General features: G+C 35.8%; 3 protein-coding genes across 3 annotated transcripts; 1 reads left to right on the top strand and 2 right to left on the bottom strand.

Annotated features, from left to right (window-relative positions):
- Positions 1-330: 330 nt before the first annotated feature.
- On the bottom strand, positions 331-9,756 carry LOC106712770 (eEF1A lysine and N-terminal methyltransferase homolog). The gene is made up of 9 exons (XM_014505411.2): positions 9,607-9,756; positions 8,956-9,514; positions 8,197-8,337; positions 7,089-7,207; positions 3,103-3,283; positions 2,535-2,712; positions 2,023-2,322; positions 1,477-1,605; positions 331-715 (listed from the first exon to the last, which is right to left on the bottom strand). The coding sequence occupies exons 1-9, from the start codon at positions 9,696-9,698 to the stop codon at positions 441-443; spliced, it is 1,974 nt and encodes a 657-aa protein (XP_014360897.2). The 5' UTR covers positions 9,699-9,756; the 3' UTR covers positions 331-440.
- Positions 9,757-10,675: 919 nt separating this feature from the next.
- On the top strand, positions 10,676-13,725 carry LOC106712763 (eukaryotic translation initiation factor 2-alpha kinase 1). The gene is made up of 3 exons (XM_014505400.2): positions 10,676-10,922; positions 11,385-12,742; positions 13,044-13,725. The coding sequence occupies exons 1-3, from the start codon at positions 10,862-10,864 to the stop codon at positions 13,368-13,370; spliced, it is 1,746 nt and encodes a 581-aa protein (XP_014360886.2). The 5' UTR covers positions 10,676-10,861; the 3' UTR covers positions 13,371-13,725.
- Positions 13,726-13,826: 101 nt separating this feature from the next.
- LOC106712812 lies at positions 13,827-24,954 on the bottom strand. Its single transcript, XM_014505461.2, has 6 exons — positions 24,625-24,954; positions 15,433-17,859; positions 15,152-15,349; positions 14,817-14,958; positions 14,381-14,593; positions 13,827-14,086 (listed from the first exon to the last, which is right to left on the bottom strand). Exons 1-6 carry the CDS (start codon positions 24,688-24,690, stop codon positions 13,998-14,000), a joined length of 3,135 nt encoding a protein of 1,044 aa, XP_014360947.2. The 5' UTR covers positions 24,691-24,954; the 3' UTR covers positions 13,827-13,997.
- Between the last annotated feature and the right edge of the window lie 263 nt (positions 24,955-25,217).

Below are 25,217 nucleotides of genomic sequence, written 5' to 3'. Positions count from 1 at the left end.
TTAGTAAAATATACTTGTAAATATTCAAAAGGAACATACAATAGACATATAATCCTTAGACAATAATAAAAAACTTGAGAGGTGTGTTGGGACACCCGGATGGAACGAAGTTCCTTTCTATTAATTAGTGAAGGAACCAATGTTTATTCTATGAATAAAAAACTTAAGTCTTCACAAGAAGTACATTTTATTTCTATGAATTTTCGTTATATATTGTCACGTCGTTGCCATGGTGAAGTAGCGCTCATTTGTCGTTAACATACTTACTATAGCAAAAAGTGTCGTGACAACTTTTCGTAAGAATTTTTTCCGTCTAGCCCCCTTTCACAACGCGCGATAAGGAACTTCGTTCCAACAATGTACAACATTTAAAAACATAAACATTTATATTAACTACACTGATATAAATCTCACAATTAGAGTCCACGACTGACCGGACCTCAGGAAACTATAGTCAATGATTGTAAAAAATCTTTCAAATCTACACATTTTATATTCACAAGATTCTTCTGTCTCGCTCTCGCATTCAGACCTTTAGCAGCTGTCTCGAGGTCCTCGGTATTGTATGGCTTGTTGCTGTTCGTAGCAAATACGATTTCATTCACTTCTTCATACAATTTCACAGTAGCTAAATGTTTGAAGTGACGTTTCAGAGTGTTTAGTATAGATTCGTAGAGTTTCACATCTCTACATACCAGGTTTAGTATGAAATGACCTGAAATATCATAAATAATACAATAATCAATTGATTTTATGGTAAACGAGTGAACAGTCGTCGGTGGCTCAGGGGTTAATCACTTGACTTGCAATCTGAAGGTCCTGGGTTCGAATCCCGCCATGTACCAATGTGTTTTTCGATATACATATGTACATTTATCCGACGTTCTTAGGGTGAAGGAAAACATCGTGATGCTGCACATATCTGAGAAGAAATTCAATGATATGTGTGAAGTCAACCCGCACTTGGCCAGCGTGGTTGACTATGTCCTAGTCACACCTAATTTGGGGTAGACTCCGAGCCCCTCAGTGGGGACGTATAGTGAGCTGATGATGATGATGAGTGAACAGTGATATGAATTCGCCGAAATAGCGAAGCAACTGTTGCCTAGATATCCGCAATTACAGATATCTTGCCTAACTTTAAACGACAGAAGTGTCAAAAAAAATACCTATGCTCCCCTCATCTATCAAATCCACCACTCTCTTTTCTCTTCCTCTTATAAAAGAAGAGTGGGAAGGGAAAGAGTCCTGAAATTAAGCGTTCAGCTTGTACACTTATTAGACTGTACTGAACTTCCACTTGAAGTCTTCTGTATGGTTGTGGTATTGCTCCGGGTGACATTTATCCATACAACAGAAGTTACTAGTTTTTATGTATTCAAATATGAGATTATAAGCAAACTTTACGTTCAGGTATTCTTTTAAAAACATGTAAATGATTTTGTTTGTGTTAAGGGGTGCTGTACACGTACTGACCGTGGTTGTGCAGCAGTTCTGTGACGTGGGCGAGGGCGTGGTCGTGCAGGAAGTGTGGTGGAGGACAGGACAGGCCCAGGGTCCTCTCCTTGCTGTCCATGTCGAACATCACCACCTCGTAATGATCACCTGGACATGTGTAGTGATTGTTTTGTGAAATATATTGCTATCCTTTTAAAAATATTGGAAAAAATAGAGACGGCAGCTGAGATTTTACTTTAATATTATAAACTAGCTTTTACCCGCGACTCCGTCCGCGCGGAATAAAAAATAGAAAACGGGGTAAAAATTATCCTATGTCCGTTTCCTAATTCTAAGCTACCTGCCCACCAATTTTCAGTCAAATCGATTCAGCCGTTCTTGAGTTATAAATAGTGTAACTAACACGACTTTCTTTTATATATATATAGATGTGAAGATTTTGAATATTGAAATGTTTGTTACAAGACATCTCCGGAATGGCTGCATTAATCTTTATAAAATTAGGAAATAAACTACCTGTTATCCGGGAAATAAGTATGTTTTTTATACTATTTTTAAACTCACCTTTCTTCGCTTCATCTTTCAAGAAATCAAGTCCATCTTTAATCTGTACTTGAAGTCTGTCATCCACTTCGAGATGAAAGTGTTTCCGAGCGAGGTCCAACATCGCAGGGTCGATGTCTACGGCGGTGACCTTCAGATCATCGAAGCACTTCTTGAGGAACATGCAGAGACTCCCCCCTCCCAGACCCAGCACAGCCACGCGCCCCGCGGGGCACAGCTGTGCCCCCACACACATGAACGTATGATATGTAGATATGTGACCAAAGTCGATCACTGTACGGATTTTGTTCTTCTTTTTTACTGAAATTAAAAGTTATTTTATCAATCGTCGGACGTCGGATTATCCATACATTGTATTTCAACTTTTTAAAAAAAAAAACTTTCTCCGGACAAAATTGACACTTATATTTTGAGACCTAAACTAAAAAAAATGCTAAATGGAGTTTAAAATCACGAAACGTAGTTAATAAATTTTACGGCTACTTTAATAGCTCTGTAGTAATGAAACACACCAGTTTTAAGTTTAGCCTCCGATTGCACTAAGAACTGATTGTCGAGGAAGACGAGGCGGCGGTAGGAGACGCCCTGCACATCCACGTCCTCCACCACGAAGTCGCCCGACACCTTGGAGCTGCCCTCCTCCACCTTCACCCGCCGCCCCACGTCACTACCCACTGACAGGAACGGGATCTGAACACAAACACGCAATTAGCTGTATAATTCAATAGTAAAGCTAAAAATAGACCTACAATGCGAAATTCCTGGTTGACTTCACATAAGTACAAGTGTAAAGACGTCGTATAAATATACATAAGTAAATTGAAAATCACATTAGTACATGGATTCGAATCTAGGACCTGCAGATTACAAATCAAGCGCTTAACCCATGAGCCATCGATACTCATAATATCATGTCATTGAGCATTACGAGGTTAACCTAAACCGCTGATCCGCATTTCTCTTTGGAAAGTCACAGAATTTCAGTTAGTTAGGAATTTTCTTATACAAATCAGTTATTTACTTAGATTATATTAGATTTTTTAGATTATAATGTATATAACTGACTTCTATATAACTCACCTGTCCCGCAAACCCGTTAGGGGCAAGCATCTTAGCAGAATGCGCCAACTCTTCCTTGACAGCGTCGAGGCTGTCGTAGATATGACCGCGTCGCAACAGCGCCACCGCCAGCCGGGAGAACTTGGCCGACTGCTGCAGCTGCCGTCTACCCGCTGCCGTACCGAACAACCACTCCGATTCCCTGAACAGTTGTATTCATCATAATCTCCATGTTCTTATCACACTCATGGAGAAGTTCACAAAGTTTTCGTTCAACAGATCGCTCATTTCAGTCGTCACTCCCTACTCGATCGCGCAACCCTATCTCTTCCTAGACCTTACCCAAATTATAAGTACCAGTCTAGAAATAATAAAACGAGTATAAAGTTTATTTACTTATGTCACATGAACCGCATCTTTTCCTTTATAAGTAAAGATTTAACGAGATAAGACCTTTTAATTTCGCCTACCAAGAGCACTGACTGTAATGGCTTTCCAGTACAGTGTACTGGCGCATTGTTCTATGTATAACAAGGAAAGGTGTAGAAACAGTTTTATGGTAATGTTTTGAAAAAGCGTTCATTTGAATGTCGTTGTCGTACATAGAAAATTAAATCAAAAAACAGGTCACATTGGTTGTTTATTTCTAAAGAAATGGCTTTTCATAAACAAAATAGTTGGGCGGATGTCCAGTGCGTATATTTATAACCGTGTAAATCATACCACTATGCGCCTCGTGGGCGTGGCATTGCGACACCTCTCGCTCAACACGTCAACACCACGCACGTCTCTTAGAGGGATAGGCAGAAAATAAACGGTTACACAACATGTATTAATAGACCTTAAACTTTTTGACGATATCGTAAATGCCACACTTTTGTTTTTTTTTTAACAGTCCCTTAGTGTAGATTTTTAAACTAAGAGACTGCCTTAATGACCGCTAAATATCTCTGACTGATGAAATAATTACTTCCAATGCGATAAATAAAAATCTTTTAAATAGGTATATTACGACGATGATATCACTTCAATAGAGACCTTAGGCTATTAGCCTTATATACCTTATATACCTTAGACCTTAGCCGTGATTTTCATCAAAGCATTCTTATCTAAACACTTAAATAATCAATATACTATCTTACTAATATTATAAATGCGAATGTTTAGATGGATGGATGGATGTTTGTTTGAAGGTATCTCCAGAAAGGCTCAACAGATCTGGATGAAATTTGGCAGACATGTAGAACGTAGTCTGGAAGAACGTATAGACAACTTAATAAGTTTTTTTTGTCATTCCGCGCGGACGGAGTCGCGGGCGATAGCTAGTATTTCTATTATAAAAAAATGGGTGTGTCTGTTCCTTGTCCCTCAACTAACTAAGAATATTCAACCTTGACGTTAATATCTGCTATTTTTATCTCTGTTTACAAACCGAATGCGTGTTTTTCTGCGTTTCTTAAGAAACAAAACTATATTTATTCGTACAAAGGCCGTGGGCGGATGTTGAAAGTGTAATGCACTGGGAAGTGGACATTGTCCGCAACATGTTGTGCAACCACTCAAATACGTCGCAAATATATGAAACATCAAACTTGTTCCATCACTTTATATGGAGTCTGCAGAGATGCAAGTTGGAGTCTACAGAGATACACTATATGCGATCTCGCCAGTCGAGTCAGTAGCATTGTTAATTAATCCAGTCTCGTTATATTCCAGAATATTTCTTTAGCATTTCTATATATTTATGTTGTTTATTTATATTTAAAATGGCTAAATTTATATTATACTAGCTGTCACCCGCGACTCCGTCCGCGCGATATTAAAAAAACATAATAAATAGCCTATGTGTTCTTCCAGATCTATGTTCTACATCTATGCCAAATTTTATCAAGATCTGTTGAGCTGTTACTTCAAACAAACATCTATTAATCCATCCATCCAAATAATCGCATTTATAATATTAGTAAGATTATTTAACCGAACTGGTTTTACGAGGCAGATCCATTACATTTCCCGAACAAAAAGTAATTTCATAAAAAACACTGTTAGTTCACATAAAACACAATTTCTTGAAACAATGTACGTTTTTAAATTTGAAATTTTTAAATTGAAAGTTTAATTAAGTGCGCAAAACTTAACTTTTAGGCGTCTACATTTGATATCAAAACGGAATTAAAAAAACTAAAGGATTAATTAACTAAATTCATTTTTGATACTTTAAAACTAAAAAAAAAGCTACTTACTGAGAACTTTTTAACTTAACAATGCTGAAATTTTAAATTAAACTTTACAATTATTACAAAAAAAAAATCAGTAGTACACTTCAAGTGTTGCACTGCGTAGCAAAAGCAAGTGCGGAGTGAGATTGAGCGGCAACGCACTATACTTTTATTGTTGTTGCGCGGATGGGTTGCGAGTTATCACGCTAAGAATACGACATTCAAAAGTGTGGATACGGCATATGCATATCGACGGCAGAAAGCGGAAATGTCGTATCTCGATAATTGGCCCAAATAAGTTAACATCAATTAACTAGTAAAAAAAATCAATGAAATAGTAACTTTAGGACATTCCAATTAATGTATCAAGTAACGTTTAAATTAATAGAAATAATATGTTCCAAAGTTCAACTTCTTATCTTTATTAATTTAGGAGTTATGATTTTTTGAAATAGTTTTTTTTAGCTCTGGTATTTAACTAGATATTTTGAGATACGACAAAATCGCTTTCTTCCGTCGATATTGTAGTGTACAAAATTGCTTCTTTCAAATTTTACAATGAAAAAGGTACGTAAGGAAACTTCTAGATTGTCAATCGATAAACTTTTCTAAACGCCAACATAAAAGACTACCTTCTGGCGCATTCAAAGTCGAATACTTTTTAGCTGAGTTCAAAAAGAAGGAGGTTATCAATTCGACTGTATTTTTTTATGTGTGTTACCGCGATGCTCCGCTTCTGGTGCTCCGATTTTGATAAAGAATATTTTAATCGAAATGCTTACAGATGGGTCCCATTTTTTTTTTAAATAACTAGAAGACTAGTAGATTTTGAGTTTTTATTTAAACAGCTTCTTAATGTTAGTCACTAAAATGGGTGTCAATACCGACTATTACATGTCTCTATATGGCGTATAGTTTTGTATTAAATATCAAAATAAAAATTATGTGGAGCATATTATGAAAATATTACCAGCTGAGTTAAATTTAATATTATAAGTACTTTTTACGATATTTCTCATTGTAAGTGAATATTTCATAGCTCCATGTAGCGGGCATTTCGCCAGCAGCTTCCAAAGAACACGTTGTAAATATTATAGCGATCCTTCTGGATGTACAGCGATGTAAATAGACCGATTTAAACTTGTATTTAAAGACAGGTAGACATAAAAGCTGTCATATATGTTTTCATACATATACTAAAGACTAGATATTCCAGAGAAATATAAAAAAATTATAATAATAAACTTTGACAAAAAATCTAATTGTACGCAAAAAATAATAACGTATAAAAATCTGGTGCTCAAGTTATATCTGTGAAGAAATCTAATATATAAAATTCTCGTGTCGCGGTGTTTGTGGCTAAAGTCCTCCGAAACGGCTTGACCGATTCTCATGAAATTTTGTGAGCATATTCAGTAGGTCTGAGAATCGGCCAACATCTATTTTTCATAACCCCCCCCCCCCCATTTTTTAACCGCGCGCGGACGGAGTCGCGGGCGACAGCTAATTTCTCTATAAATATAACAACTTAAGAACCAATCTATATATATAAAAGAAAGTCGTGTTAGTTACACTATTTATAACTCAAGAACGGCTGAATCGATTTGACTGAAAATTGATGGGCAGGTAGCTTAGAACCAGGAAAAGGACATAGGATAATTTTTACCCCGTTTTCTATTTTTTATTCCGCGCGGACAGAGTCGCGGGTAAAAGCTAGTATTTAATAAATTTTTCTACATAAGTCAAAATATCAACAATTGAAAGATGATTAGTTGAACTTAATCTTACCTGCCTTGTGGCACAATGAAGACAGCATACTTGTTGGCGGCCTGAGTACGCTTCTGATCCACAACATACAGGGTATACCGAGGTGTCTCCTCACCCGGTTGCATCAAATCAAGTGATACCTGGAGATAAATATCAATACAATTTAACCAGGATAAGCGAGGTCTATTGTCGGGTCCAGGACGACGTCCATCAGCGAAAACTGCTATAAACTAAAAAAAGGTCTCTTAGATTCTTGCTCATCCAGGTTCATCTGTTCAACATGTTGCATGCTATTGACTTAACTGGTGAGTTCACTTTCATATGAAACATTTTTATTTTACTTTATATTTTTACAATTTAAAATATATATTATATAGTGACTTAGATGTAGTGACATAAATGTAGTGACATAGATGTATCGACATAGATGTAGAGACATAGATGTAGTGACATAGATGTAGTGACCTAGATGTAGCGACATATATGTAGAGACATAGATGTAGTGACATAGATGTAGTGACCTAGATGTAGCGACATATATGTAGTGACATAGACTTAGTGACATAGATATAGCGACATAGATGTAGTGACATAAATGTAGCGACATAGATGTAGTGACATATATGTAGTGACATAGATATAGCGACATAGATGTAGCGACATAGACTTAGTGACATAGATATAGCGACATAGATGTAGCGACATAGATGTAGTGACATATGTGTAGTGACATAGATATAGCGACATAGATGTAGCGACATAGACTTAGTGACATAGATATAGCGACATAGATGTAGCGACATAAATGTAGTGACATAGATGTAGCGACATAGATGTAGCGACATAAATGTAGTGACATAGATGTAGCGACATAGATGTAGCGACATAGATGTAGTGACATAGATGAAGCGACATAGATGTAACGACATAGATGTAGCGAAATAGATATAGCGAAATAGATGTAGCGACATAGACATAGTGACATAGATGTAGCAACATAGACATAGTGACATAGATGAACATGAAAACATAAAAGGATGCGGGGGGGAAATCAATATGCAGCACACAGCTCAAAGTCAGTCGCAATAAATTTTAATTAGTTATAATAATTTCTAAAATCCAAGCTTACCTCATCATCTTCGTCTAGATTAGTTTTAGCAAGTCCATTAGTAACAAATGCTGTGTCCTGCACAGATTTCACACAATCCTGTAACTCTTGCGGAGTATCCAGCCTGATCATTTTCTCTCCGGCCATGCACACTTCTATTATCTATAACAGGTTTATGTAGATATTGAATTTATTTTCAATTATTATCACATCTTATTTTTTTCTTACTAATATTATAAATTGAAATGTTAAGATGGATGGATGTTTGTTTGAAGGTATTTCCGGAACAGGTCAACAGATCTTGATGTAATTTGGCACAGATGTAGAGCATAGTCTGGAAGAAAACAAAAGCTACTTATGAAGGTTTTTTTAATACTGCGCGGACGGAGTCGCGGGTGACAGCTAATATGTTATAAATGCAAAAGTTTAGATGGATGGATGGATGGATGTTTGTTAGAAGATATCTCCAGAATGTATCTTGATGAAATTTGACACAGATGTAGAACATAATCTGTCAGAAAATAGGCTACTTATAATTGTTTTTTTAATTTTGCATGGACGGAGTCACAGAGATACTATAGTTAGTTAAAATAAAAATATTATCATTGAGGAAAGAATAATAAAAACTATTTTTTTTATCAAATGCTAAGCTTACACACAATTGTTTTGTAATTACCAGTATATAAAATATAGTGCTGCCTCTTGCCAATACTAACCATTTTTAAGAAATAAAATAAAAGCAATGTTTGGAATTATATTAAGAACTAAAGTGCTCCTCACCAATTTAGGCAATTCCTTGAACTTAGTAGCAACAACAACAAACACAGGTAAAGTATTTCCATCTCCATTCTCACTATTCTTTTGTTCTGCCTCATGACATCTTACAATGCGAAACATCCATGAATTGTCACAGAATTCCTTAACCAACTTATTTAAAATATGTGTTTGAAGTAATGATATACATAAAAAACGACCGCCAAGCTTTAGCACTCTTTTTATTTCAGAAAAATACTTCTCTATCCTTTCATTTGTTTCTTTTGAATCATCTGGCATTAGTGCATCTAGAGTACCTTTATCCAACACAACATTAAAAACATCATTTTCAAAGGTCATATTTAATGCATCCATATGTAAAAACTTCATACTGCTGCGAGCTGCATTTGTAGCAGTCATTTGTCTTATAACAACCTCAGATACGTCTATATTAGTTATATTTGTATAACCAACATCATAAAGATCAGCGCTGAGACTTGAATTTCCACAACCTGTGATAAGTATTGCATCTTTTGGCTTTATATATTTGTGGAGATGTCCACACAGTTCTAAATATTCGCCGTACCTGATTGAAAATAATTACAATTAAAACAATTACATCGTAACAAGTAAAGAAAAATAATAGATATGTTTTTTTTTTTACATTTAACTGCTTACCATTCAAATGCTTTATTGCCGCGTTTCTTAAAAAACTTATTCCAGTAATCTTTTTCGCTGAACTCCTTGTGGGTCTTAGGAAGAAGATTCATGTTAGATGAAATTTCTTTTTCAACAGTATTCCCAATTATTTACAAACACATGGCAGTAATAAAAAAAGACATCTGTCAAAATCTGCGTTCGATCTGATTCGATCAATAAAATTTGAGCAAATTTTGTTAAAAAAACTACTTTTTAAAAGAAGTTAAAAATAACCAAAAGAACTAAAAAAGCCCGTTGAGGGAAATGAAAAATTTCAGTAATTCTAAATGTTATGTTATAAGATTTTATTACACTTTTTTACAGCGGGTCACCCACATGTACGTCACATGCACTATTTTTCATTACATTTCATCTGTCATTGTTTCGTAGTTACAAAGGGTGTGTTCCGATATGCACTGCGACCACTGTAGAGTGTGACGTCAATTCAGTATACTGTGAAGCCGTTCCTTTATAGCCAGTTATACTGGTTACGATTTAAAACGGAACGCAATCTCGTATACTGTCAGCCGCATTTTTTGACGCGACATTCAAATGAGTGTATTCAAGTTTTCTAGTACATTAAAAAAACTGTTTTGGAGTACTGTCAAATTAATAATATTTAAATTAATATTAATTATAAATTTAATTTACAATATAATAAAAATTAGTACTTTTTCATAAAAAAGAATATGTTTTTCATTATCAACACAGTCTAATAAGGTTAATTTTTGCAATTCTTCCATTGTTTTATTTATTAATCCAAACTAATTACAGAACTTTAACATTTTCTGATTAAACTGTAGCTTTGTTTATAAGATGTCAGGCATTCGGGTGGTTTTGACTGATCACGTGATCAGAGTACTGCGAGTACCTTACCTCGAAAACGCCAGTGCTCACAGTAGAATATGGCGGCGATTTATGACGTCATATATTTCCCTAGCGTACTGCGGCAGTGTACTGGCAGTCCATAACGGAACGAATTTTTCTACAGTGATAGCACTGTGCAGTGCTCGCAGTGTATATCGGAACATACCCAAAATATTTTGTGTGAGTGTGGTGTTATTTGTTTATTTGTGTTTTTTGGTATTTCCTGTGTGTGAAAATATGTATTTCTTCCAAAATAGTGGCGAAACCCTAGTGGTTTTCGCGTGATCATGTTAGTAAGAGATTTTACTGAATTGAAGTCGTGGATTCAACAGCTTAGCCACTAATCGACAATTCCAAAATTACCGTAATGGAAACTCATAAACATGACCAATGGGAGGCTCTGGCGACTGTTAAATCGTTTGACTTAGGTAAGTTCTTGTGTTATAGATATAAATATGTGAATACAATAACATTGTAGTTTTAACCTTCTCAAAGAATAAAATTACGCAATGTGTATGATTACTGCAACGAATGTGTGACTAATGAAAACTATGTTAGAAATAAAACTAACAAATTTGCTTTTATAAAGTTTATTACCAATGTGTAACTAGTTAACACCACACACTTAAACTGTTAAACATTACATGTCAACAAATGTAACAAAATTTTATCAAAAATGCCACAAGGACACTGATCATTATCAGCTTTTGTGTTAATGTTTCTACCACATTATACATTCTCAAATTTCATTGAATAATATACATATAAAAATATAATTAAAGTTTGCCGGAGTCCTTTAAAGCTGACAGTATATTTACTACTCTAGTCAATCCCCTAGTTTTTGATAATATATTAACATCACCGTCTCATTAATATTTGTCGATTTCCAGGAATAGAGCACAATAGTCACAGAGAGTCTCTCTTCAGTCAAAGCATGCAACAAGTTGACATTGTCAATACAACAGCAACCACACCCATTAGTCTCCTGGTACAGTCGCTCGTCAAACAGCTATGTTCCCTACTTGAAAAAGATTACAATAGAGCAAACCAACTTTACAACACAATATGTGAAAAACTTCATAGTATGAATTTGATAGATAACTCATATGCAATGGGTGAGTTTGAGGTTATGAGGAGTCAGTATCAAAGAGCCCTTTACCAGTTGGTAACAGTCACCAATGGTTCCGAAATACCTATCACTCTTCCGATCACCTGGCCTATAGTTCAGCCATCTGGTCTAGAATGGTCTAGATACCATAAAGAGTTTGAAGAATTATGTTTTATTGCTGGAGGGGGCTTTGGTAGTGTGTTCAAAGCTCGGCATAGGCTAGATGGTGTAAAATATGCTGTTAAAAAGGTTTACATAAAGTCATCCAATGTAAATTCTATTATGACTCATTTAGCAGAGGTAAAAACTATTGCAAGCCTAAACCATCCAAATATTGTCAATTATAAAGCAGCTTGGCTGGAACCAATGATTGAATCAACAATAAAGAAGAAACGTAAATTGGATATGGAAGATAGTGATGAGTTTTCCTCTATGAATTCTGACATTATGTCCTCTGCTCATCCAAATATAGTCAAGTCATTTAAAACACATGATTCCAAAGAACTAACAAGAAACAACAGTCAATCCGATTTTGTGATATCATTTAAAAATTCCAGCAGTTTTGAGCAAGGGGAGAGTTCTGATGAGGAATCGGAATGTGAAAGCGAGGATGATTCCGCTACACCCGATGACCAGAATGCTTTGTGTAAGATTTTATCTGGTAAGGATTACGAAAACTGTTCCAGAATCAATCTGAAATGGGCCACACTTTATATACAAATGACTTACTGTCATCAAACACTGAAACAATGGTTGGATAGTAGAAATAGTCGTTTACCATTGTCCAGAAAAAATTCTGATGACTTGACGCTTCCGCATAGTGACTCTAGTGATTCTTCTGGTTTTGACACATCATTTGTCTCCGAATGCAACTACCCAGTTTCTTGGACACATATTGATGTTATTATGGACATGTTCACGCAACTCGTTCGTGGTCTGCATTATATTCACTCCAGAGGTATTATTCATCACGACATAAAGCCTAGCAATGTGTTTGTGGAACGTAGTGAGAATGGTTTGCTAGTGCAGTTGGGTGATTTTGGCTTGGCATGCCCGCTGCAACAGTCACATAGTGGTTTAGCACTTGGTACACATTTGTATGCTGCACCTGAGCAACTAGATGGACAGTGCAACCCAAAGGTAAGTTCAGAGTTTTTTTTTTAACTTACGTACCTTTATTTACTGAGACAAGTTGAAATATATTCCGCAATGAGGAAAAATGTTGTTCTAAAAGACAGTTTAGACTTTTTTAAGACGGGGATTATATTATTATTACGAAAAGCGAATGCATAATTATTATACTATATTATTCATCATTGAGTATTGTGTTGTATACCATCATTTGTGTCTCACTGTTTGTCATTGATTGACAATTTGTTACATAGTAAAGTTATTTGTTTTAAGTTATTTTTCACTATAATTTTCTTTTTTTCTTTTTCAGAGTGATATGTACAGCCTGGGCATAATACTTTTAGAGATGGTCGAACAGTTTAGCACAGAAATGGAACGTGTTAAAACTATAACAGACTTGCGGAAAGGGCAAATACCTGCTCGCTTGACTGCTAACTACCCTAAAATAGCCCATATTATTGGTAAACTTGTGCAGTGGAGGCCAGCCAAGAGGTTAGATACGAAACAACTACTGGAAGAGTTGAAATACCTCTCAGAAGATAAGGATGAGACCATAAGGTCATTGAAGGAGGAATTGGCTGCCAAGGATGATGAGATTGCTAAATTGAAAATGATGTTAGCCAAGTTTAATCCTTGACTTGAGACATTTTCTGAGAATTTAAGAAATAACTATCCAAATGAAACCTGTAAACTGCATTCTTTCCAATTAATAAACCTTTAGTGTATGGTTGAATATTTTCTGTTATAACTTAAAATCTCTTTAAAGCATGATTTCTCAAAACTGATATTGTTTGACATTTATAATTAAAAATCTCAACACAAAGTTTATATAGAACTGATCCACAAGCATAATCCTAGAATTTCGGACAGTTTATTGCTCGTAGATAGGACAGTTAATTTGTGCATTTTATTTAAAAATGTGAGTGATATAAACTTGTCACAAATTTGTTGATGCGTACTTAAGTAGTTATTATGTGCGTGTGTGTGTAAAGGACAAATAAATAAAAACTTAATATGGGTTTGTTTTATTTAAACAAAATATTTAGTATGTCAATAATTTTATTTACAAGTTAAAAAAAACGTAGTATAAATTATTATCTTAGCCTAATTTTATATTTACAGTCTTAAAATAATTTTCGTAGACAAAACGTAAGTGGCTGTACAAAGGCAGTCAGCGAAGCCGCGAAATTAAAAAGTTAATTCCAAGATGACGTCTGAGCTTCACTGAAGCTAAATTGGCGGGTAATTTTGACAGGTGCTGTGTTCACAATATGTTGTCAATTGCGTGGATCACTCCGTTGGTGGCCGGGATGTTGTGTGTGATCACTTGAGCGTTGTTCACTTTGATACGACCTGTAAATTAATACCAATTGTGTTATTATTTTCAAAAGACATGCAACATTTGATACTCTGTTGGGAATTAAGATTGCCTTTAAGTCGTAATAACTACTCGTTTTACACTAAGTTATATCGTATGATTGCGTGATCTCAAATCGGTCTCATTGGTTTCGGCTTATTTGAATCGGTTAAAATTTTAGAAGACCAGTGTAAAGATGTTTATAACTTCTGCATTTCCTTAAGAAGGTTTAGCTTCATTTTGTTCGTTTGTCTTTCACTCTCTCAACATATTGTTAACCATTATCATACCTGAGTTCTTCTGTAACGTGAGGGGCTTGGCGTCTTCCATGGAATTGCGCAGCTGGTAATACCGCATGCCGGCGCTGTACAGCGTGCCAGGCAGCACGTGTCGAGCGACCAGTGCTCGCGCCGCGCCCTTCTCCGCGAACCGAGACAGCTCGCTGGGCGTCAGACGACCGAACGCTGTGTCCGTTGGCGCAAATACGGTGTAGGTTTTGCTTTCTGTAAGTAGTTTATTGGTTAATCAAACGGTAGGAAAATTCTCATTCTTAGGTTATTGTAGAATTAGCAAAGTTAGCATGACATAAATTGTAGCTATTACACAGTAGATTTCTTCTGTTTCATCTATTACTGTCGAATTGTTAACAGACTTCATAAATTAGGATACTCAAATAATCTACATGAGTAATCTTATACACGGCTTTGAAAAAGCCTTAAAACTGACCTGACAGCGTATCCGCAAAGCCGCTGGCCTGCACCGCCTTGAGGAAGATTGTGAAGCGGCGGTCTCTGTCAGCCTGCAGCGTCTGCACCAGGTCGCCCACCGGCAGCGGGAACATCACCCGGTCTACGGCGTGCGCTATACCCTGGAATTAGTACAACAACATGCTTAAATACATATATGAAAATCCCTAAAATTCTTATGACATGGCTTGACTATTTATCGACCGCAGTCAGTCATTAATTGAGCACTAAGGTAGACCACTTAACAACTCTGAGATTAGCAGTTATTGCGCTCTTTATTATTAGATCTATTGTATGATATAAAGGTATGTTTACCTGTGGTATATTAATGTCTTTCTTATCGTCAAGTACTCTAGCGCCGTTGATAGTGGTGACGCGGACTTCATTCCACTCTACATCATGCATGTCGTACTGATTGACCCGCAGCTGCGTGCCTGCTAGTGAGACGCCTGTCATCTCATCTTGTAACGATGCAATGTCAAAAGCTCCTGGGATGACATGATGTAAGAGAAGCTGGAACAAGTAAAAAAGAAATCATTTAAAAATGCCTACTTCTACGCCTATAAATGAAAAGAGTATTTAATTTCAATACTGACCCCACTCAGCAATCTCGGGTTATCCCTGAATTTCTCTTCAGCTCGATCCGGGCCACCAAGTTGTACTAGCAATGTCCTAAATGCTTTGTCTGTCGGAGCGAAGATAGTGTACGGTCCGGTTTCATTCAAAATCGTATCCAGACCGGATTGTCTCAAATATTTGGCTGTCGCGAAGAGTCCATTCTCCTTAAGTATTTCTACGAGCCCGGGATTAATGTTACTGGGATTAGTGTTATATGCCGGGAATGATTTTGCTTCTTCAACAGTTGGAGCAGTCGTACTACTTCCTATAACCACCAAGGGATCAGTCGTAGTTCGGTAAGCTGGTGTGCTATTGAAAATTGTACTACTAGAGAAAGATGCTCTTGGTGTTAAGTCTTGGTTATTGCTTCTATTTAATATGTAACGAGGAGTGGAAGACCTCACTGGGAATCTTTCCGTGGTCGTTCGTGGAGGCAAAGAAGGATATGATTGTGTCGGATGTTGGGTTGTCCTTATTGGTGCTTCGGTATCCCTGTATGTGACGGGTGCTTGTGTAGTGTGGACAACTGGATTGGTATGCCCCGAAGTTCCGTAATTAGATGTTGTTATAAAACTACTATAACTCGAGGGACTCCTTGACGGTTCTTCTGTGTATTCAGTGGTAGGAATTGGGGGAGGTGTAGTTGTCGATGTGAATGCTGCGTTGGAAATTTTTGTAGGCCCAGGTAATTGTATTTCACCCTTCTTTATTTTGTTAATAATGCTTTCCACTTCAGGACCTTCTTCAGTTTGTTGACCGTTTGCTTTGACGCCTTTCACTTTGTACGAGCCATCGTCTTGTTCTTCGAGGAATACAAATGTAACCTTCTTTTTCCCTTGTATGGAATTCTGAATGTTGGAAACTTCTTCGAGTTTTCCATTATCTGATTGTTTGATAAGTTCGTAATTTGCACCAGGCGGTAAAACGCCCTTAGTAAGGTCATCGAATGATAATGGATTTTGAGTTTCAGTATCCTGGGTCGCGGCTATAGTTTTAGCTATATTTGAACTATCAGCTGTAATTGCTCCCCTCGGAATCAAGTTAGGGTTAGATGTTCTTATTACTTCAAACTTTTGTCCATTTAGAGATATTTCGCGAGAAGTAAAGTTTTTCTCATTAAAGTCTTCTGGATTTTCAGCTAATGCTACTTTCAGTTGTTTCAGAATATCCGGCTTTTGAAGTAACTCAACGCTCTTCGCGCGTAAATTCTCATCAAAACCTTTGGTCTCACTCTCTTCAAGCAAATTCTTTATTTCATTATAAAGCTTTTGTTTATTCCGATCTTGGGGTGGACTTCTTGGTCTTGAGGTCGTCCTCGATCTGTACCTGGGCGGCGGACGAGCTGTTGTCGTGGTTGTAGTAGAGGTTGTTGTCGTAGATGTCGTAGTAGTTGGATGTTCTTTTTCATATAGCTCAAGCGCTTTCCTAAACAAATCAGTCTCGTGGGGGAGTAGTGGCCTGTGTCTTTCTTGATTTTGGTTAAAGAAATTATCATAACTTTCAGTAGTTGCTAGTGTAGGTACTGTTTTAGTTGCTTGTTTCGTAAGAAATTCCTCGTGCAACTTCTCAACTTTCTGTTGTTCTTTTTGTTGTTGTTTCTCTACAAACTCTTGATGCTTTTGAATAATTCTTTGTCTTTCTTGAAGTTCTTTGAGTTTCTCTAAATTTTCTTTTGATTGTTGTTCGTAATAATTTTGAAGCTGAGAAGTAGTTTGGCCGTTTGAAAATAATGGCGCTTGATTCAATTGTGACTGGAAGGGTAGTTGTGAATTTTCAAAATTAAAGTTTTGGGGAGCAAGGTTCGGAGCGGTCTGGATTGTAATTGGATTAGGCTGACCGAAAATTGGTTGATTTGGTGACGACGATGGGGTTGGAAGAAAAGCAGGCTGCGTTGGTCTTTGTTGTGCGATATTGAGTCCGTTGCCTTGAATATTGGGATTTGAATTGAAAACAGGTACATTTTGCCCCAAGGGCAGGCCGCTTTGGAACGAAGCGAGAGTTGGTATAGATTGTGGAAGAATATTTTGTTGAGATATTTGTCTCAGGTTTTGCTGTTGAAAATTGTTTAGATTTGGGTTACCATTAGGAGATTGTCCGAACTGTAAGCTGTGGCTGTTACCGATTGGAATATTACTTGGAATACCTTGGGAGGGTACTATATTTCCAAATTGTTGGACATACGCCTGTTGATTTTGAGGCAAAGGATTATGTTGCTGTGACTGTTGATGCTGTTGTTGTTGAAAAATAGATTTTTGGAATTGTATAGTCTGCGGCGGAGGACTGGTGAGTAAGGGTTGTTGCTGGAAGTTCTGAAGCGGTGAGTTGATGCCGAATCTCGTTTGATGTTCGTTGAAGCCCGGATGGTCCGCCTGAGGTTGCCTGCTTCGTTCGAAATCATTTTCTATCTGAAAAAGAAATAAACAATTATTAATTTCTCTAATCATAAGAGAATAAATATTGATTTGTTTGTAGAGATTGAAATAGAATAAACTAGAAGTCAATAACAATCGGATATGCTTTTTAAGTCAGCCATTCGTGTGTTGGAACACGTTTCTCGGCAGAGACGACAAAACATGAGCGTACGTGACGCATCAGTAACACGAAAGTGCATTCTTTCTGCGCGTGCGCGTTCCGAGCTACGAGAAATACATACCAACAAAGACATACGAGGCAAAGGATCGTGTTTAGATGACTACTGTCATGTATAAGAAAGATGGAAGAAAATTATACATGATTTTAACTTAAACAGTTAAATAAAAGTTTACTAATTGATACAATGTTCATTTTAAGCGTTATTTGGCGTCAGACTTATCATTAAATTTCTTAGTTTCGGATTAAATTAATTGTATGATGACAGCTATTATACGGAGAATTTAAAACATTTCATTCTCTCGATATGATTGTAGGTTAAGAAAGCAATGATTTGGTTTATTTTCAATTGCAAAGATACACTACACTCGCTTTGCATAACAATTAATTTATTATATAGAAGAATACGATCTGGAGAAATCCAATGGGATTTGGTTCTGTGCATTGATAAATATAAAATGCTTAAAGACTTAAGTTATGCGCTCAAATACTTTTATAAGAATACAATAAGTTTGAAGGACTTAAAATTACATTTATTTTATGAAATTCCCAACCTTGGCGAGTAGACCTAATTATAAACAAAGCTATAAAAACTCAAATACAATGCAAGCGTACTTTTAGAATGATCTTTTAATGTAATTGTCATTGAATTTTTTTACACAATAGTAAGAAAGAAACTCGCGCTTTGAAATACTTGTGAGAATAATTGTAGAAGTTTCGAAGCTAATTTGCGTAATGTTTAAAACGAAAGTATCATTACCATTTATGAGCTGGTAATTAAAAAAATATATATAATCTATGTTTATTATTTTTAAATATAGAAATGGCAAAGAAACAGTTAAACCGTTCAAAGAACGCGCGGTAAAATAAAGTTTTATTTTACCGCGCGTTCTTTTTAGTTAAAACAAAACGAAAATTAATATAAAAGGCTAAAGGAAGCAGAATACTGCATAATAATGTGATAAGACAATTACACAACAAAGTTACTGCACTTTTGTCATTTCGCTAATTACCTAAGATATTGTTCTTGCCGACGTAAATGGTGTATTGTTACCATCAAATTAACAACTTTCACAGCAAACTTGCGAAGAGGAAATAAAAGATCAGACCATGTTTTATTGTCACCTAATCCGTGTGTTTGGCGAAGGAACTACATTATACATATATATTTTTTTTAGTTGAACTTAGACTTTAACTTCAATAGTTTGGCCGTAAGGATTCTTGACGTTCCCACAACATGGGAATTAATTTGACTGACCATGTGAAATTATATATAATTTTTAAAATAATGAAAATCTCTTTTTGGGAAAAATCGATTTTTCGCTTTCAGTTCTTTTTAAAAGAAGATGGGTTTCAGAGTTTTTTTTAAATTATTTTTGTCAAAAAACAACAGCCAACATACCATGTGATTTATCTTGAGTTATTTTCCAGTCACGTTTGTACGCAGATGAGTGGTAACAGGTTTGAATCACAATCAACAAAACTACGAAAGTGGCCTTTCCAATTCACCTACACGAATGTATTGGACTTCGTAACTTAACATGTTTTCTAATGTCAACAACATTGATTGTAAAGTTAGGATTTTTTTTCAAGTTACAATACTTACTAAGACGGTTCTACCGAGGGGACGAGTTTTTCCCCATTAGGGATGATTAGGCCTTAGTCAATTATACTGGCCCAGTGAAGACTGGTTGACAGCACACAGATATGTGCAGGTTTCATCAAGACGTTTTGCATCACCACAAGAACGTTGGATAAATGTACATATTTTACAGTAATAAAAAATAATACGTGTCGGGGATCGAACCCATGACTTATAGATCAAAAGTCCAGTGCTCACAGACTCGGATGGATCACACTAATGGCCTAACGAGTTGGATCTCATGGCGTCTCTTTTGTCGTTGTATCTAAGTGTTAAACTGCAAAGATATACTCGTTCCGGTCTGGATAATGTATGCAGTGAAACTGTGTTAACAAAACGTCTTATATCTTGACGAATGTAAAAGTATGTTATGCAATATTTTGAATTTCGTAATACTTGGTTACATATCTTCTCGAGATGTGACTTATTAAGTGAACGACCTCTGTCATATTGCTTGTTGATATAAAATATAATACATAGAATTGAGGTGAATTAGGTCACTAGTCATGATGTGTGCAACAGAGATAAATCTAGTTAATTGAATTTACCGGTTGGATGATTTCGTATAACTTAATTTCGTTTAAATGTCATGCCAACTTCTGATTTTTTTATCTGTGTAACTTCTATCTCATTATGACGTAGTACCTTGTAAAATCTATTTATTGATGAAGAAATAGACTAGTCATGTGTATTGGATACCATATTAATATGGTAATCATCAGAAATGTGCATCTGTTACACAATACCTGCGTAACGCGTGACCTTTGATGAGAGACAAATTATACGGATGAAACGGAAAGTGGTTTGAAGCGGTTACCGCCCTCTCCCCCCTCCCTGATTCTCGTCTCGTCTCGAGAAAGTGATCGCGCAGTTGACACACTTTGGCTACCATATCCTGCATCAGTTAGTAACTTATCGAGATATAATTCTGACTAGGGTTGCCAAGTTATGTATGAACGAAAAAGTATAAAACAAGTGACTTGTTTTATACTGTTTCCTTTGTCCGCAAATGCACCATATGCTTCTAAAAAATTCAGGTCAAACCCGAAGAGAAGACATCCCTACTGTTGACGATTAAAGTGTTTCGTATACATCATATAAATTAAAAGATTTGAATTGGCAAACACGATTATGAAATTGCACTCTGTTTTAATCGATAGGTAATATTGTTATTCAATAGAACCAGCTAATGTCAGATCAACGTAACAAAGGGTCGGCTGTTTCACGAACTGATCCAGGAAGAAATTGCGGCAAACTTCGTAACTCGTTACATAACCTATAAATGTATTTATTAGACTTCAAGTCTGTAACAAATGATAATGATCTCAAACAATTTAATATTGTTCTATTTCGTTCAAAGTTGTTACAATATTTTGGAGGAAATAATTTTTATTGCAATAGCTCGTATCGTATTTTTCAACTTTTTATTTGGTCACGTGCCGTGTTCAAGATATGAATTTAACCTAATTAGATTATCTTCGGAATGACATGCCTTTTAGATTTTTTGCGAAATTAATTTTTGATGACGTAATATAAATTACTATACTCTTTTTACAGTCTGAATGTCACACAGATTCGTTATATGGTCACGTTCGAATTTGCCCATCACCGATCGGACTCGCGGAAATTGCAAGGTTGTTCTCCATTGACGGACACATTAAGGAAAACATCGTTACTAAGGGATAAAAAATATTTAGTATAACAAATCAGTTATACCTATTAAATTGCTCTTAGTATGTAGACCTTTTGTACCGATGATCTGATTATGAATAAGTGCACCGAATAAAGTCAGTTAACTATGACATATCCCAACATTCTGGGAAACTAGATAAAGTAACATGTCATATGCGAAGTCGCTAATCGAAGAGTCAAAAATGTAAAGAAGTGACTATAATTTTAGATATGTCACGTACATGTCACGTATTTTTCCTATACGTTTTGACACGTTTTGTCGATTTTACTAGCGATAGAGATAATCGAATGTTACATTGTCTAGACCCGATGATGTCTAGTCTTGTCTAGACCGATTGATGATTTATGAATGTCTTCGTTTTGACTTTATTTTCGAAATATTAATTTGTTAATGAATAGAAAATTATATGAATGATTAATACATCTTATAAGTAAGCTATCAAGAGTTACCGGTAATTAATGTATTACCGCTATTGACTACTTATTGCAGATTGCAGATGCTATTTCTAAAAGCAAAATGGTGTAGAGAAAGATAATAAATTTAAATATATAGAAAATTATTTTCCTTCTTTTATAAGAAAGTAGGAGTTATATCTCTAATAATGTTATTCGTTCTTCGTTTGTGAACTAAAATTATAAAAAGCTGACTTATATCGAACTATTTATAATAATAACGTGTATCTAGAACATTCTAACAAGTACGAAAATCATCGCATGTCTTTGTAGAATCATTCTCAACATGTCCGTGAACTCGTACAATGATCATACTTTCTACACGCCACAATGTCTTCTGTGATTACATTAAAATATAGAATAATAAAAAGTGAAGTTATTTGAGTTATATTTCTCGATTATACGTAGAAAGTATTAAGATTTTCTTTGTAACTAGCAGTTGTCCGCGAGTTCGTTCGCGTAGAATTAAAAAATAACTTACTAAGTAGCCTATGTGTTCTTCCGGACTATGTTCTACATATTTGCTAAATTTCATCAAGATCCGTTCAGCCGTTCCGGAGATTCCTTTCAACAAACATTCATCCATCCATCCATTTATCATATTAGTAAGATGTCATCCGGGGATAGTGTAGCATCCTAACAGGGAAAGATTTTTTCAAATCAATAGTTTCGGAGCCTATTTAATGCAAACAATCAAATCTTTCCACTTCAATTTTAAATAATTATCTTCCTTTTTTAATTAAATAGTCGACTTTACCATATTTCCTCAGTATAGTAATATTACTACAAATTTCGTAAGATTTAAATACTTCCATCGTATCTTAAAGTAATTCTATATTTACAATGCACGTTTCTATCGATTGTCATACAAAGAAACTTTTACCTTTCCATTTGTCTGTGGAAGCACTTAACATGTAACATGTTTATTTAACTTGAGTTTGTCGCTCGTATTCACGAGTTCATGGTTATTTGCACATTTCACTTTTACCTTAACCAGGTCACATCGAATCATACACACGGATCTAAGATGATTCCGTCAAGTACGAACTTTGTGCTGGAATCCACCGTTGATTTCATACAGAAAAGTTATTCCATTTTTAAATACTTTATCGTCTAACTGCCGCAATTCGAGTGGTTAAAGCGACACCTTTAGCGTAGATTTAGTATGAATCTATTACTTAAGCGATGAGTTAAAAACTATGCGGAGATAAAATGGTTAAGTTGCAACCGTTACATACGTTATGTTATTATGACAATTTCTTCAAATATTTCCGGTATTTTTGCCACCGTCTATAAAGGCAATATTACAAGCATCTTGTTAAATTAGGAATGTTCCCATCAGTGGTATATAACAGTTTTTACTTTCTCGAGAGATGCCGCAGTGACGTAAGCGATTTCTTTCCAATGTTAATGAACGTATATGTTATCTAACTTAATTCTCATAAGTTTTTTTTGTGGCCAATTTATAGTGTCTTGAGAAATTAAACGTGAAACAGATGTGTTTGTGTTTTAGTGAAATCTCACGGTTATTACAAAACTTGGGTAGGCAGATTCCTATCAGAGTTTCTCCGAGCCTATCAGCGCTGTCTTTTGTTATTGTTCGTTTTTTTATTCCACATATCGTGGATTTTAAATCAATTGACGAAATGATGTAATTGATTTTTTTTATTAGAGAAGATTGCAAACGAGCGAAGAGAACAGCGAGGTGATCAACGACACCTATGGACATCCGCAACACCAGAGGAACTGTAAATGAGTTGCAGGGCTTTAAGGAAATGTATCTTCGCTTCTTGAATGTCCCTCAGTCGTATTGGCTTGGAAATACCGCCGAGGACAGACCGTTCCACAACAACGCTGTGCGAGGTAGAAATTCCTACCGTTGTGGAATACCAGCCATCCAGGTGGTGTAGATGGTACCTGGCAGTCTGTCTTGTCGTCCGATGACGGACCTCGGCGGCTTGTCGAATCATTTAACAAAAATGAAAGGCTTTCAGAATCGAAACGGAACAGGTTCTAATGATACACTGGAGGTTTAATAAATTATCCATCTCTTGCAATATTAATAAATAAAAAAATTATATTACTAGAAAATAAGGGTTTGCTTCCAAACTTTTTGAACAAATTTATTGTAAAATATTAAACTATTTCAAGGTCCAAGATATTATGATATTTATGACAATGCCAATTTTTTTGGTAAATTTTAAAATTCGATTTCAATAATCGGCTTCCACCGCCGCCGGTGTCCGCGTGGTGCGTGCGCAACGGATGGTTTCCCGCGCAAAATAAAAGCAAATCATTATTTACTTTATCTTGCATGACTTAATTGCCAGTGTTAGATTTCTATCACTGACACAATCTAGGTTTTTTTTAGAATAAAGAAAATTTTAAGCTTACTAGCTACTCTTTATCATCTCCCTGGCCTTTTTCCACTCACGTAGGGTCGGCACACAAGATATGATAAACCTTAATATTTTGGCTTAAGTTTTTACAACCAGCCGCCTGCCTGTCGCCAACCCATCTTGGGTAGAGCTTACTAGGTACTAATGGTATAAAATATCTATTTTATTTTCATTATTCATCCCGTTATAAAAGACAATTAAATGTTCCAAAAATATTAAAATAAAAGGGCTAAAATTTTATGATGTAAGTGGAAAATGATTGGTTAGGAAAAAATATTATTTTTATTAATGACCAAAAAGTTGAGGTCGTGAAGTAAAAAGCACTGCTATTTTTAAATAAAGAGCAAAATAAAAATAATTAAACCGTTGGTAATTAAGAAATTATATTCCCTTACCCTTGGTCCGGTAATTGCGTAGGCGACATGCGCCAACAGCAAGATCTGACAGATGCTGCCCCTCATGCTGCACTCTCGGAACTTAGAGCGGCAGAGTACATCACACACAACACGTCCCACACCGTCCAACAGGCCGTCGCACTAGCCACGAAATCCTGACCCTGACACAAGCACCACACTCAAATTAATCAAAAGATTAGGCGGGAATCGCAGAAAAACACGTCTGTCAATTCAAAATTTGTTGCCGCGCAAAAATGACAGTTTTTTTTTAAATGAGTGGCAGTGGCCTCACACGACGACAGTCTCTCAGCTTGTAAAATGTTTAGTGAGCGTCGCTGCGTTTTACCACCCCTACTCCGGTCTCCCCTACTCGAAATTTCGAAAGGATCGTGAACCGACCACTGTCACATTAAAATACAAAACGTAATTGTAAGATGTTAATTAATTGTTGCATAAATATGGTTTATAAATTGATCTTAAAACTGTAAAGTGTAAGATGTTTTGTAAAAGTTTTTCGTAATTAATGGGGTATTAATAGTTTTTGCAATCCTTAAAAAATGTTGGCTTATACTATTTTCGTATGTAAAATTCTA

The sequence above is a fragment of the Papilio machaon genome, chromosome 1, assembly GCF_912999745.1.
Source record: "Papilio machaon chromosome 1, ilPapMach1.1, whole genome shotgun sequence".
Lineage (NCBI taxonomy): Eukaryota > Metazoa > Arthropoda > Insecta > Lepidoptera > Papilionidae > Papilio > Papilio machaon.
This window is presented reverse-complemented; position numbering and strand designations above follow the sequence as displayed.

Coding starts and splice junctions, on each gene's coding strand:
- LOC106712812 (XM_014505461.2), bottom strand. CDS start 24,690: ATGAGGGGCAGCATCTGTCAGATCTTGCTGTTGGCGCATGTCGCCTAC. Junction 17,860..24,624: donor ACGCAATTACCGGACCAAGG/GTAAGGGAATAT, acceptor TTTCTTTTTCAG/ATAGAAAATGATTTCGAACG. Junction 14,087..14,380: donor CACGTTACAGAAGAACTCAG/GTATGATAATGG, acceptor ATTAATTTACAG/GTCGTATCAAAGTGAACAAC.
- LOC106712770 (XM_014505411.2), bottom strand. CDS start 9,698: ATGAATCTTCTTCCTAAGACCCACAAGGAGTTCAGCGAAAAAGATTAC. Junction 8,338..8,955: donor TCAAGGAATTGCCTAAATTG/GTGAGGAGCACT, acceptor AACCTGTTATAG/ATAATAGAAGTGTGCATGGC. Junction 2,713..3,102: donor CTAACGGGTTTGCGGGACAG/GTGAGTTATATA, acceptor GTTTGTGTTCAG/ATCCCGTTCCTGTCAGTGGG.
- LOC106712763 (XM_014505400.2), top strand. CDS start 10,862: ATGGAAACTCATAAACATGACCAATGGGAGGCTCTGGCGACTGTTAAA. Junction 10,923..11,384: donor TGTTAAATCGTTTGACTTAG/GTAAGTTCTTGT, acceptor GTCGATTTCCAG/GAATAGAGCACAATAGTCAC. Junction 12,743..13,043: donor ATGGACAGTGCAACCCAAAG/GTAAGTTCAGAG, acceptor TTTCTTTTTCAG/AGTGATATGTACAGCCTGGG.